Source organism: Lacerta agilis, chromosome 16 (genome assembly GCF_009819535.1).
Source record: "Lacerta agilis isolate rLacAgi1 chromosome 16, rLacAgi1.pri, whole genome shotgun sequence".
Lineage (NCBI taxonomy): Eukaryota > Metazoa > Chordata > Lepidosauria > Squamata > Lacertidae > Lacerta > Lacerta agilis.
In genome coordinates this window covers 3,917,354-3,931,372 of record NC_046327.1, presented here as the reverse complement: position 1 = coordinate 3,931,372, position 14,019 = coordinate 3,917,354, and the positions used below count along the sequence as shown (strand labels likewise).

The window sequence follows — 14,019 nt, the reverse complement described above, 5'->3', positions numbered from 1 at the left end:
AGGGGAGGGGAGTGTGACAGGGAGGTTCGTTGCAGCATGTTTAGCCTAGAAAAGAGGAGACTGAAAGGAAATATGATAGCCATCTAAAAGGCTGTCAAATGGAGGATGGAGCAAGCTTATTTTCTCCCTCTTTGGAAGGATTCAAGTTACAAGAAAGGAGCTTCCAACCAAGCATCAGGAAGAACTTTCTGACAGTAAGAGCTGTTCGACAGTGGAACCGTCTCCCTCAGGAGGTGGTGGGCTGGACTCCCCTTCACTGGAGGTTTTTAAGCCACACACAGAGAGAGCTTTATTGCGACCCAAAATGCAAAGTACAAGGTTTATAAGCAGAGGTTGGATGGTCGTCTGTCATGGATGCTTTAGTTGAGATTCCTGCATTGCAGGGGCTTAGACTAGATGACCCTTGAGGTCCCTTCGAACTCCACAATACTATGTTTCTGTGAGGTTTACTCTACGATTCTATGACAGTTACTTTTTAGTTTTTACTAAACCTTTGCAAAATATGAAGCTTCGCCCAGTTCTGACTTTTCAGAGCTTGTTACTCAGAGAGCCTTAAATGACATATATTGTGTTTAAATGACACCATGTAGAACATTCTTTACAGTCAAAAACAAAAACTGGTTCCAAAAATGTCCTTTAATAGCCTTCAACAGAGGCCAGAAGGCAGTACATTTTAACCAAGGCAGAACGACACAAGTTCTCTGTGGCTTCCAATTATTTTATATCAAGCTGCTCAGTTACACCACAAGAGAATCCCCCAGTGGCCAATTATTGCCGCATGAAACCTCCCTTACAACACTGGCATAGTACACATTGGCATAATAAACTGCAATGTACAATGTACATTCTTGGAGCATCAAAATATTTCTTGTACTTCCTTCTAAGTGAAATAGAAAGAACTATTACATTAAGAGAAGTGTTAGAAAAATGGACATAGAGCAGGGATGACCAGGTTAAATTCTCCCTCACCAATAAAGCTTATTGGGGTAATAATAAGTAATCACCTTGAGCTACTTTAAGGGAGAGCAGGATAAAATTATATAGTTTTCCAAAACTGGTGTTCCTTGCTATTTGAGTTATCGCTTTGAAATGGAAGTTGCAGAGTGCACAAAAAGTGTACATATCCTACAAAAGAGACACACCCTGATGGCTGTATATTCAGTTGCACAGATATATTCAGCCACATAGAGAATGGGCCCTACACGTGCAGAAGGAGAATCCAGGGTTTTCTTTTGCATGGTAAAGCCCTTCATGCACAAGGCCTGTTTTCTTTGAGGCTGAAGATGGGAATTGTCAACTGATGGTTGACTGATACATCTGTGCCAAAGGGGTATAACCAGCTGTCTTGAGTCCATTTCTCACTTCAGTGCATATAGAACACTCCTTTTATACAGCTGCATAATTTCAGGATTTATGCTAATTATAGACTCCACGAGTTATGAATAAACTCAACCCTTTGGCAGTTAAAGACATATGAATGAAAACCTTTTTTTGTTTGTGAACTACAGTCACCTGACATATTTTATCTGGGTGGTTTACCAAAATTAACAAATTAAAACAACATTAAGAATATAAAATAAGAGCAGCATAAAAGATCATAGAATCCTAGAGTTGGAAGAGACCACAAGGGCCATCCAGTCCAACCCCCTGCCATTGGCAGATTTACTATATATTTTAGAAAGGAGGGAAGGAGTCCTATGCCATCAAATTTTAACTGGAGTATGGTAGCAAAACTGGTCTTGAACTTTATTCTGCAAGCAGAATTATTTCCACTTCAAAGTAATTTACATAGCCCAAGCACATCTCATTTCCCAATTTCAGGCATTAAAATCAACCAAGCAACTCTAAACCAAGCTACAGCAAAGCATGAATGTGTGTGTGGGTACTCCCAGCAAAAATCTCAGCCACTTCAGTCCTCCCCCAGTCTTCCTGCTGCAATGCAACTCTGAGCTAAGCCATGGTTTGGCTTAGCGTTATGTGAAAACTGGGCTAATGGTAAGCAGAAAAGTAGAAAGTGTTCATGATAACATTAGATTAGTTTACTTGTCTTTCATTAAAAATTCACTTCAAGTGAGAAAGACAAATCACGGAGTACTGTGCATAAATGACTCCTCTTCCTTTCTAAAGCTCAGGATACTCTCTTCTCAGCCTTGTCGTCATCTTACCTTTGACAAGCCTTATGAAAACTTGCCTTTGTACTTTTCCAGTTCCATCTGCTTTTGTTCTCCAGTTACTTCATTTTGAAAGGAGCTGTAAGGCTTTTCAGCGGCTGCTCACGAGTAACCAGGCTGACACAGAAACTTCTAAACTAAGTTTCTTTATTGTGCAGATATATACAGTGCAGCTACAAAAAGACATCCAGCTCATCCTTCGGCAGAGTCCGGGAATGGCCCCTTCCGGTTCTTGCCCCAGCATAATAGGCGCGGGACAGGCCTCCCCCCTCTGCGTCTCCCCCCCCTGCGTAAGTGGGGAGACGGAAGGGGTGCTTCCTTTCCCGCCTCTGCCTGATGCAAGGGCTCTGCTACCTTGTCAGACCCCTGACTCCTACTCTCCACTCCCATCTCCCCCTCCCCACTGGAAGAACTGCTCTCCTCTTCACTGGAAGAGGAGGAGTTACTTAGCAACGGCAGCCTCCTGACAGGATCTTATGTACTTCAACCTTTACTCCAACAGAGAGACATCTTTAGAGCTGTTCTCTCATACATTTTTTCCTCTGGAGTTCTTATTCACATGTAGAACACCAGATCCAAGTTATTATGCAAAGAGATGCTATGTCTGCCTACCATCTCTTGAGGCTTCTCTTTAATCCAGACAGTTTTATGACCATCTAGCTTAAACTCAACTTCAACTTGTCCAAGCACCAGGAACTGCCTTGGAAATGTATTGTGAGCAAATAGCAGTAGATCCACAAATTTATGTTCACATAGTGTCTATGATAATAAGACATGAGTCCAGGATTAATGGACATGAGCATTTCCCCTGCTTGGTGACAGCTAGTTAATTGTCACAGGGAAAAAGACAGTTTAAAGACAGATTACACAAGGTGTCTTTTTTAAACTTCAAAGGGACAATTTCCTCAAATGACCTTGGCACTATTGATTGTGTCTTCCATGATATTTAATTTGTAGGAAGTAGCTCATAGCAGGCAAGTCAACTTGGTATTGGACAAATAGATGCGCTGCACAAGAGTAAAAGGCTATTTTAATTTGCTTTCTAATTTGACCTGAAGATATGTAATCCTTCCATTCAAGAGGCTTCAGTTTTCTTTAAGATGGAGGGATCTTTATGTTGTCCCCTGGACACCAATTGCATGTCACAAACATTTATTCCTTAGTATGATGCTCAACTGACATAATCAACACTGTATTGTATATTATAGTAATGCAACATAGGCATTTATTGTTCTTTGATAGCCCCTTGCTCCATTTTATTTTTAAATAGCCAAGGCTTTATTACATTTCCTAAAAAGCAAAACATATTTTAACTACATTTTATATGCAAATGCATGCAACAGAGCCCAGATTAAAAATAATGATGAGGAACATAACACTCTCCCTAGCCACGGCCTTTTTCTCTGCTCAAAGTGTCTCCCTGTGGCTGCCTTTTCCTCCTGCTAGGTTCACACACTACTCTTGCATAAGCCTTATAATAATTGGCCAAGGATTCAATATCGCCTGCACTGCTCAATGTGTTGTGCAAGTTGATATATGTTATCTCTGTGAGAAACAGAAGTAAAAAAAAATTGTGTAAATTAGCCTCAGGGTTGGGTGAACATTCAGGACCTAGAAATGTTCATGGCACAATTTTATCCAAAAGGCCCAAAAGTCAAACTAAGTATAATTTAGGCAACTACATATACTTAATTTCAGTAATACTTTTGTCAGTTCTCACATTAATTAACTCTTCGATGGGGGGGGGGGTACTTCAAAGACTCAAGTTCTCTCCCACACACACAAAGTAATATGTTTCAATAACCAATCCTTACCTCTTTCAATTTCTCCAGTCAAAAGCGTTCTTAGAAAAAAGAAGGAACTGCAGCCTGCTTTCTACCTGCTTCACCACTAAAGCCAAGAGGCAAATGAGACATTAGGGAAGCACAATTGCGTGCATGGCCATGAATGAGCCTCATGCCTACATATGCAGACTCCTTCCCAGAAACCTGCAATTATACTTGGAACTCTTTAATTAACCATAGTTTCTCATTATATCTGAACCAAAAAACAATAGTTACCAGCTTTGGAACAATCTGGGAATCCTGCCTTGTTTTTAACTTGATAGGGATACTAAACAGGTTTGGAATCACTGAACTTTTAAATACAGGTAGGTAGCCGTGTTGGCCTGCAATAGTCAAAACAAAATAAAAAATTTAAAAAATCCTTCCGGTAGCACCTTAGAGACCAACTAAGTTTGTTCTTGGTATGAGCTTTCGTGTGCACTGAAACAGAAGTCACCAGACCCTTATATATAGTGAGAGGGGGGGAGGGGTATTACTCAGAAGGGTGGTGGGAATGGGTGATTGGCTGATGGGTGTGGAAAACCTGTTGACGACTCTTAACGGCTGCAATTAGTCCTAAAGGAAAAAGCAAGGGGTGAGATGGATAAAGATAGCTTTGTCATGTATAAAGAGATAAGAATCCAATGTCTTTGTTCAGACCAGGTCTCTCCATGGTTTTAAGTTTGGTAATGAGTTGCAATTCAGCAACTTCTCTTTCCAGTCTATTTCTGAAATTCCTTTATAGTAAGACAGCTACTTTGAGATCTTGTATAGAATGTCCTGGGAGACTGAAGTGTTCTCCTACTGGTTTCTCTGTCTTGTGATTCCTGATATCAGATTTATGTCCATTGATCCTTTGGCATAGGGTTTGGCCTGTCTGTCCAATATAGAGAGCTGAAGGGCACTGTTGGCATTTGATGGCATACACTGAATTGCAACTAATTACCAAACTTAAAACCATGGAGAGACCTGGTCTGAATAAAGACATTGGATTCTTATCTCATTATACATGACAAAGCTATCTTTAGCCATCTCATCCCTTGCCTTTTCCTGTAAGACCAATTGCAGTCGTTAACAGTCATCAACAGGTTTTCCACACCCATCAGCCAATCACCCATTCCCACCACCCTTCTGAGTCATACCCCTCCTCACTCTCTCACTATATATAAGGGTCTGGTGACTTCTGTTTCTGTGTATCTGAAGAAGTGCGCATGCACACGAAAGCTCATACCAAGAACAAACTTAGTTGGTCTCTAAGGTGCTACTGGAAGGAAATTTTATATTTTTTTATTTTGTTTGAACTTTTAAAGTATGGCTAACTGAACACTTCCTGGCTTACTACAAGAAAGAAAGCAGCATCACAATGGGAAAAGGCAGTCACAAGCCCATCTCATTTTATTCAGCTGAGATAAGATATACCGTACTTTTCCGTGTATAAGACTATGGTGTTTTTTTTTAACTAAAAAATAATTTTAAAAGGTGGGGTACATAGGGGCAATCTCTCCCCATTTTCTTAATTTTGAGTCCCCCAAAATAGGGGGCATCTTATACACAGGGGCGTGTTATACACTGGAAAATATGGTAATCCCAATGTGATCTAGGAACCAGGTCTTAATTTGTTTCAGACTGGTTGTTGGGTACATTTTACTGGAAAGTGTTCCATAGGCAGTTGGGATGTGGAGTGAAACTCTCAGCTTGCAGCAGGTTTAGGGAGGGAAGCAGAGACAACTGTTCTTCCCCTCAGTGGCGGATATTTCCAATCTGGGAAACCCATCTGTAAAAAAGACAACTTGGGAGAAGTGTTTTCAACAAGAAAACACATATTGTGGTGAGGGTACAGCTTTCCTGCCTGTGCAGTGCTTTAAACTGTGGTCTACTCCACCATGATCCTGTTTTATATTGATTCAGCCCAGCCCAGGTGCAGGCAGGCCACCAGTTTCTAAGTGTGGATGTCTTTCCTATAGGGAGGTGCAAGAGGCCTGAAATCTAGGGTGAACTACAAACAAGCTTCGACCAATTAACATTAAGGAGCTACATTTAGACCACTGTCTACTCCGGCAGAGCATCATAAAATTGCCTACCAAAAACTAGCATATGAAAGAATCTGTTTAGGTAGATTTGTATGGATTCTAACTAAGAAGATATACAGAAAGGCAAGTTGCTGAACTTTCATTCCCTGGATAGCTTGACAAACTAACCAGAGACCTGAAGGGGGAGCTTGACATAGAATAGAATCCCAGAGAAAATGGTAAATTAGGGGGAAAGAAAAAACAAACAAACCACAGTATGGTTAACTTCACAAAGTGAAAAATATGTGTTGCACAGATTTAGACGGAAAAGACAACTTACTGAAGCAGGGCTTTCTTGACAGTATCCAAGAGACGCATTTTTTAAAATAACCAATACTCCCGTCATTACTCTTTTTTTTATATTCCTAAATGATCTACTAGTATTATTAAAGGGACACGGGTGGCGCTGTGGTCTAAATCACTGAGCCTCTTGGGCTTGCCGATCAGAAGGTCAGCGGTTCGAATCCACATGATGGGGTGAGCTCCCATTGCTCTATCCCAGTTTCTGCCAACTTAGCAGTATGAAAGCACACCAGTACGAGTAGATAAATAGGCACTGGGGCGGCAGGAAGATAAACAGCATTTCCGTGCACTTTGGCACTCATCATGGTGTTCCATTGCGCCAGAAACGGTTTAGTCCTGCTGGCCACATGACCCAGAAAGCTGTCTTCAGACAAACTCTGGCTCCCTCGGCCTGAATCAAAATGAGCGCCGCACCCCACAGTCACCTTTGACTGGCCTTAACCGTCCAGGGGTCCTTTACCTTTACTTCTTTACTTAGTGTTATTATATGTCCAAATATTAAAAAGATTCGTTGAAGCAAAGCAATTTATGTGATGAGATAGCCCTAAAAAGCAGTCAGAATAGTTATAATACCCATCCTCATTCAATAAAATGGATAGGATATAGTAGAAGTAGCATATCAAGCAATTTTCCAAGTGAAAAGGAAGCTTGCAGCACCATCACAAAGGCTGCTTGGGCATGACTGCTGAGTCACCCTTCTTCCCCTGATAAAGTCATCTGCGACTGGACTTAACTGTCAGGGGTCCTTTACCTTTTTTTAACGCACAGCTGCAAGTCTTGACAAAAATCTAGATATATAAGAATGTTGTACCTATGCTGGGCAGGGCACAGTTTACAAGCAGGCCAGGATCTCATGTGCAAGTAGTGTTGCTGCTATGCATGATCCATGATAAGAACCATCTCCTGCATCAAACCCCCAGTACCAACTTCAGGTTGTACAAAGTGCCATTAATTACATCTTTCCAGCTTAAAACTAATACGAAGCTTAGACAAAACACACAGAAATCCAGCCATAATATAAAAGTAAACTTAAATTCATCTCTGATTGCTCCTATTTAGGATAGGTGCCTACTATATCTGGTTCCATATTTTTCATATTGCATCATTTGTACACTTGCTCATCTGGATTGTTTTACTAAACTCTCTTTTGAATTATGCAAGCACCTCTAGCATGAGGAGCTCTGTTTCCTCCTGCTCTTTACAGCACGGTTTCTAGGTGACAGGGGTGATATGTAGGTGGTTTACTATTACAGAGTGTAGAATTACAATGGTATGAGCACTGACTTCCTAAATGACCTAAAATATTGCAGTCCTGGTTCCCATAAGGAAATAAAATGTACAACGGAAAAGGGCCACTCTAGAACACTTTCAAAAACATAAAAGCAACATCATGACTTCAGCTTAAAACAGCTGCAAGGATTATATATAGTGACGACTTAACATTTTGATCTACCTTTGGGGTCTTCCCAGATAAGGGGCATTCTGACAGCCACAAACATATCAGGTTAGAAGAGACTGTGGGAATCATTGTGCTTAAAGTGTTGAACCAGGACCTGGGTTCAGATCCTCATTGGGCCAGTCGCAGTCTCTCAGTCACTGATTTGTCGTGAAGATAAAAATCAGGAGGGAGAAAACATGGATGCCACCCTGAACCCCTTGGAAGTAAGGTGGGATATATGTGTGATGGTAAATGAAGATAATAAAAAGAGAGGGGGATACTTGGGCATGATGTCTACAAGCTTTGTATCATGAAGTATCGCTAGCACTTATTTGCAAGCTGCAGCTCTGGAATTCTTTTCTGCGCTTCAAAGCAATTCCTGAACAGACAAATTCAGGGGGCAGCTGCCCCAGGCCAAATCAAATGAATAAATAAAAATACTTAACTAAAAGTAGAAATGGTAGGAAGATCTTGGCAGGGGTTTTTTTTTCTGAGCACTTGGGCTCAAAAGAAAATAAAACAACTGTGGCCGAGACGTTTCATTTCAAATCTGCTAAGACAGAGCCAGACAGAGGGTGATGTCCTGCCCGTGACACACACACACACCCAACATAAATACTGGCTACGCCCCTAGACGAATTATGATAATGACATGAAGGGTGTTGTACACCTAATAAATAATAACGAAAGCACCTCGAGGGATAATGAGATCTCACTTCTTTTTTGTGTGTGTTTTTATTAAAGATTTTCTTGATTCACAAAAGTACGTGCAATGTCTCTTCTGAATGCTTCTACGTAATTTTGCAACACAGCATCGCTGCTGCCCATCACATTTAAAAAAAGATGCAAGAGTTCCGTTTTGTCTTTTTATCCACCCCCCCCCTAAAATCCTTTCGGGTGGGATTTGCATTTACCAATATTTATGGGGTCACATTGGGGCCGGATTTAGGTTTGATGAGGCCCTAAGCTACTGAAGGTAATGGGGCCTTTATATGCCCAGCTGTCCTTTGTCAACAACAAATTGTCGCTGTTTTTTTGTGTTGAATATGTGCCAAACGGTAATTTATGGACCTCATAGGTATCTAAGGCCATTTTCACATAACAAATAGGAGCCTGCACAACACAAAACACTGTTGCTGTATGTAGGTTTTATTTTATTTGGTTTTTATATTATATTTTGGAAATGTACATCCAGTTTTTTTCCCCTTTAAATTTTCTGGGGCCACCCCAAGAGAGTGGGGCCCTGAACTATAGCTCGTTCAGCTTACACGTAAATCCTGCACTGCAACACAGCAGCACCTGTTGGTCGCCAGGAGGCGAGAAAGTGAGAGGAGGAGAAAACCTTCTCTTTCCGGCCCCCCACCATCTCCATCCTTTCCCCCGCAACCGGCCTTTCGACCCATATCGGAAACTGGACGAACAACCCGACGCGCCTTGCCCCATTCATCGCCTACGGAAGGGATTCACGCGTTCGGCACTGGCGTAACGGCGTTCACACGTTCGCGCGTGTGTGACACGCTACTCTCGCTTCCCTCCCCCCCCCACAACCCCCGCGCCCGGCGTTACCTCTTCGCCTCCTCCACCTCCTGCGCTCGTCCCTTCGGTTCCATTTCTGACACTCGCCATATTCCCCGCGGGGCCGGGCTCGTCTCGTGTGAAGGGCGGTGGGTCTCTCTCTCTCTCTCTCGGGTCAGGATATGAGGGGATCCAGGAGCGCCGTGGCGGCGAGACCCTCCCTCAGCCCTTCGCTTCCAGGTTACAGTCCGTCAGGTCGGTTGGCGGCGGCGGCTCCTCTCTGACTGAATCCACCTCAGGCGGCTGTTTGCCGGCGTCGACCTATCCGCCCGGCTCGCGCCCGCTCCTCATCTGCATATCACGCCCCGCCCACCGCGTATTTAAAACACACTCACGCACGTACAAAAAAGTGGGGGGCCGTCGACGTTCATCTACACACAAACCCCGAGCGCCGCCTCGTGTCGACTCCGCCCACCGTATTTGCATGACGAACAGGACCGACCTATGGAAGCGCCCGCTCGTCCACCTGCATATCACGCCCCGCCCACCGTGCATAAAAAAAGGAGGAAGCGCTACGTCTGCCACACAGACACAGAGACAAAAAAAGAGAAAGCCACCCGGCTCCGCCCACTGCATTGGCAATGACCGACCTATAGAAACGGCCCCCGCGCTCGTTATCTGCATATCACGCCCCGCCCACCGTTCGTTTAAAAAAAGAAGGGCCAGCGCTTCGTGGGCTTCCTGCCGGCAGCCGAGTCCGACTCCTCCGCACATGTCGACTCCGCCCACTTCATTTGCATGACGAGCAGGACCGGCCTGTAGAATTGCTCCTCCGTAGTTTCCCTTGGGCTCGTGCCGGGTCGTCATCGTTTCCTATACGCGCGCGCGGCAGAAACGCGGCGCACTTTGCGCGGGTTGCGCATTCCTTTGGTGGCATAATGATCTTAATTTGGTGTGAATGCAAAAAAGGCCTGACAAATATTACCTTAGAATACAGTGACTTGAAATAAGTGCAGTCAATGTCTAAAGCAGTGTTTTTCAACCTTTTTTGGGCAAAGGCACACTTGTTTCATGAAAAAAATCACGAGGCACACCACCATTAGAAAATGTTAAAAAATTTAACTCTCTGCCTATATTGACTATATATAAAGTAATTTCCCACGGCACACCAGGCAACATCTCGTGGCACACTAGTGTGCCGCGGAACAGTGGTTGAAAAACACTGGTCTAAAGAACCTGTCGGTATTGCCTGCTTGTCTTCTAGCATGCATGCAGGTTTGTATAGATGAGGAATAGGTGAAGGTAAAGGTAAAGGGATACCTGACCATTAGGTCCAGTCATGTCCGACTCTGGGGTTGCGGCGCTCATCTCACGCTACTGGCCGAGGGAGCCGGCGTACAGCTTCCGGGTCATGTGGCCAGCATGACAAAACCGCTTCTGGCGAACCAGAGCAGTGCATGGAAACACCATTTACCTTCCCGCTGGAGCGGTACCTATTTATCTACTTGCACTTTGATGTGCTTTCGAACTGCTAGGTTGGCAGGAGCTGGGACAGAGCAACGGGAGCTCACCCCGTGGCAGGGATTCGAACCGCTGACCTTCTGATCAGTGGTTTAACCCACAGTGACACCCGCGTCCCTTCCAATAACATCTGGCCCTATACTGTTTAGGGCTTTCTATGGTCGGTACCATAGGGACACGAGTGGCGTTGTGGACGTCCGGCAATCAGCATGTTTTTACATGAGTAGAATGCATAGCTGTCAAATTTTCCCTTTTCTTGTGAGGAATCCTATTCGGAATAAGAGAATTTCCCTTAAAAATTGGGGAAAGTTGACAGCTATGTTTTTATTTAAAATGCATCTCTGGGTTATTTGTGGGGCATAGGAATTTGTTCATTATTTTCCCCCCTCAAAATATAGTCCGCCCCCCCCCCCAAGGTCTGAGGGACAGTGGACCGGCCCCCTGCTGAAAAAGTTTGGTGACCCGTGGCCTAGACCATGTGAAAAAAACGAACATATTTTCAGCTTTGTATTCTTGTTATAAAAAAGCGCACCTAGTCACTCAGTTGTTGCACCCATAACCTCCTAGCTTTCATATCTCGGTTTCTATCACTCACGCAATAAAGCTTTGCCCCATTGGATCTGCTGCAATGAAACAGATAGGTGTTGCGGTTGAAGTGATAATTTCTTAAGATCAAGAATAAGCAGCACAGAAAAGGCAACACAAATAAAATTCACCCTCGTCCTTTCCTTTCCTTTCCTCTCTTCTAGAGAACCATCTGCCACGGATGCTTTAGCTGAGATTCCTGCATTGCTGGGGGTAGGACTAGATGACCCTCAGGTTCCTCCCAACTCCACAATTCTATGATTCAGGTCCAAGCGTTCGTAAGCTACTTAACTCTGTATTGTGCAAGGCTAATTTATCCCACGTTTTAAGCTCTTTTTACACACCCCACTGTTTCCCAATCCCTCAGAGCTGAGGGAATCGTATGTAAGATTCCCAGGCAACCTTCCCACTTATCTTAACAGGACCAGGCTTGCTGAACTTCAGAACGGCAATAGTTTACTTTGCAAACTTTCTGACTGCAACCCAACACCTGCGTTGTTTCAGGGGAGGGATGGAACAAGGAAGGAATTATGGGAAAGCTTTCTCCTATTTCTAACCCAGGTGTTAAAAATTAAATAAAAATAAGAGAGGCGCAGTCTTAGACTTCTAAGAGCAGACTTCAGTATCCACGGCTAGCAAAATTCTCCTGAAAAAGACCTTCCCATTCCTTGCTCCAACAAAGTTTCATGTTCAGTTTCTGTCAATCTCACACCTGCAATTGCAACTGCAATTGAAAGGGAGATTCAGCCTTTGTTTGCATTGTTTTTTTCAGTCACACTCCCTACTGATGTTTCCGGGATCCACACCCCAGATTATTCCAGCAGGCACCAGTTTATACCTTACTTTTATTTTGGGATATATTACCTTGGTGTTTCTATGCCTTCTAATTAGTTTCCAGAAACTGCATAACTAATTTCAGACATGGGGTATTTCCTCCCCCCCCCGTGCCCCCCGCCCCAGTGTTATGGCATTACCACTCAGTGTTGTATTTACATATAAGCTAAACAAGCTATAGCTTAGGGCCCCACTCTTGGGGGCCCCCAAAAAAATTAAAGGGGAAAAAACTGGGTGTACATTTCCAAAATATAAGATAAATATATTTTGGTTTGCCTATGAGGACAGCCGCACCTCCGTCATTTTCAAATATATATTGAGAGTGAGAGATTTCACTTTCTTGGGTTCCATGATCACTGCAGATGGTGACAGCAGTCACGAAATTAGAAGACGCCTGCTTCTTGGGAGAAAAACAATGACAAACCTAGACAGCATCTTAAGAAGCAAAGACATCACCTTGCCGACATAGTTAAATCTATGGTTTTCCCAGTAGTAATGTACGGAAGTGAGAGCTGGACCATAAAGAAGGCTGATCGCCGAAGAATTGATGCTTTTGAATTATGGTGCTGGAGGAGACTCTTGAGAGTCCCATGGACTGCAAAAAGATCAAACCTATCCATTCTCAAGGAAATCGGCCCTGAGTGCTCACTAGAAGGACAGATCCTGAAGTTGAGGCTCCAGTACTTTGGCGACCTCATGAGAAGAGAAGACTCCCTGGAAAAGACCCTGATGTTGGGAAAGATGGAGGGCACAAGGAGAAGGGGACGACAGAGGATGAGATGGTTGGACAGTGTTCTCGAAGCGACTAGCATGAGTTTGGCCAAACTGCAGGAGGCAGTGGAGGATAGGGATGCCTGGCGTGCTCTGGTCCATGGGGTCACGAAGAGTCGGACACGACTGAACGACTGAACAACAACAACATATATATATATATATATATATATATATATATATATATATATATATATAGCACAATCCCAAATCAAAATAAGCAAGCAAGCAAAGAAATGAGATTGATCAGTACAGAATTATGAGAACACCCCACTGTGTTCTCTACATAGTGAAGCAGTGTGAAATGAATATGAAGTGGTATTAGGAACAAAACAAACAAAAAACACCTCAATTGTTCATACCTGTAAACATGTTTAACAAAAAAAAGTGAACAAAAATATTCCATTTAATTTAGTTTTCAGATATCAAGAGCAAAGGAAGAAGCTCTTATGATATGGTTTGGTTAAAAAGGATCCTACCCCTTTGATGCACGCAATGATTCATGGATGAATGGATACTTGGGTTTTCCAGTTATTATTTATAAAATATTTCTACCCGGCTCTCATAGCCATAAGGCAATCAGGACGGCTTAAATGGATATAAAACAGAATACAAATTAGAAAAAAACAATGACAGGCTCCCCCCACCCCCGCCCAAAAAAACCCCACACCCAATTTTCCCTTGTTCAAAACAGTAAATGTGCGCACTGGAATCTGGGTGCGCCTTTACGCTTGCACTAAAACACATTTCTAATTTCCTTATGGCAGCAGGAACGCGATCTCAGCGAGCTGGCTGCCTTTGCATTTCACCGCAAAAGCAAGCGAGAGTCGTGCAGAAGCAGCCAACATCCGTGCATGCATTTATTATTATTTTTGGGACGCGCTGGAAGAATCAGAAACTACAAATCCCACAAGCCACCGCGCTCTTGCTTTACGACTTCTTCTTTTTTTATTCCCCGGGCCTTTCTTTCTCTTTCCATCCCCTGCTTG

General features: G+C 43.4%; 1 protein-coding gene across 1 annotated transcript in view; it reads right to left on the bottom strand.

Annotated features, from left to right (window-relative positions):
* Nucleotides 1–9,651, bottom strand: part of TTC39B (tetratricopeptide repeat domain 39B) — a 53,484-nt gene extending 43,833 nt beyond the window's left edge. Inside the window, exon 1 of the mRNA XM_033173345.1 lies at nucleotides 9,371–9,651. Within this exon, the coding sequence (XP_033029236.1) occupies nucleotides 9,371–9,430 (60 nt within the window). The 5' untranslated portion in view covers nucleotides 9,431–9,651. The remainder of the gene's footprint in view (nucleotides 1–9,370) is intronic.
* Between the last annotated feature and the right edge of the window lie 4,368 nt (nucleotides 9,652–14,019).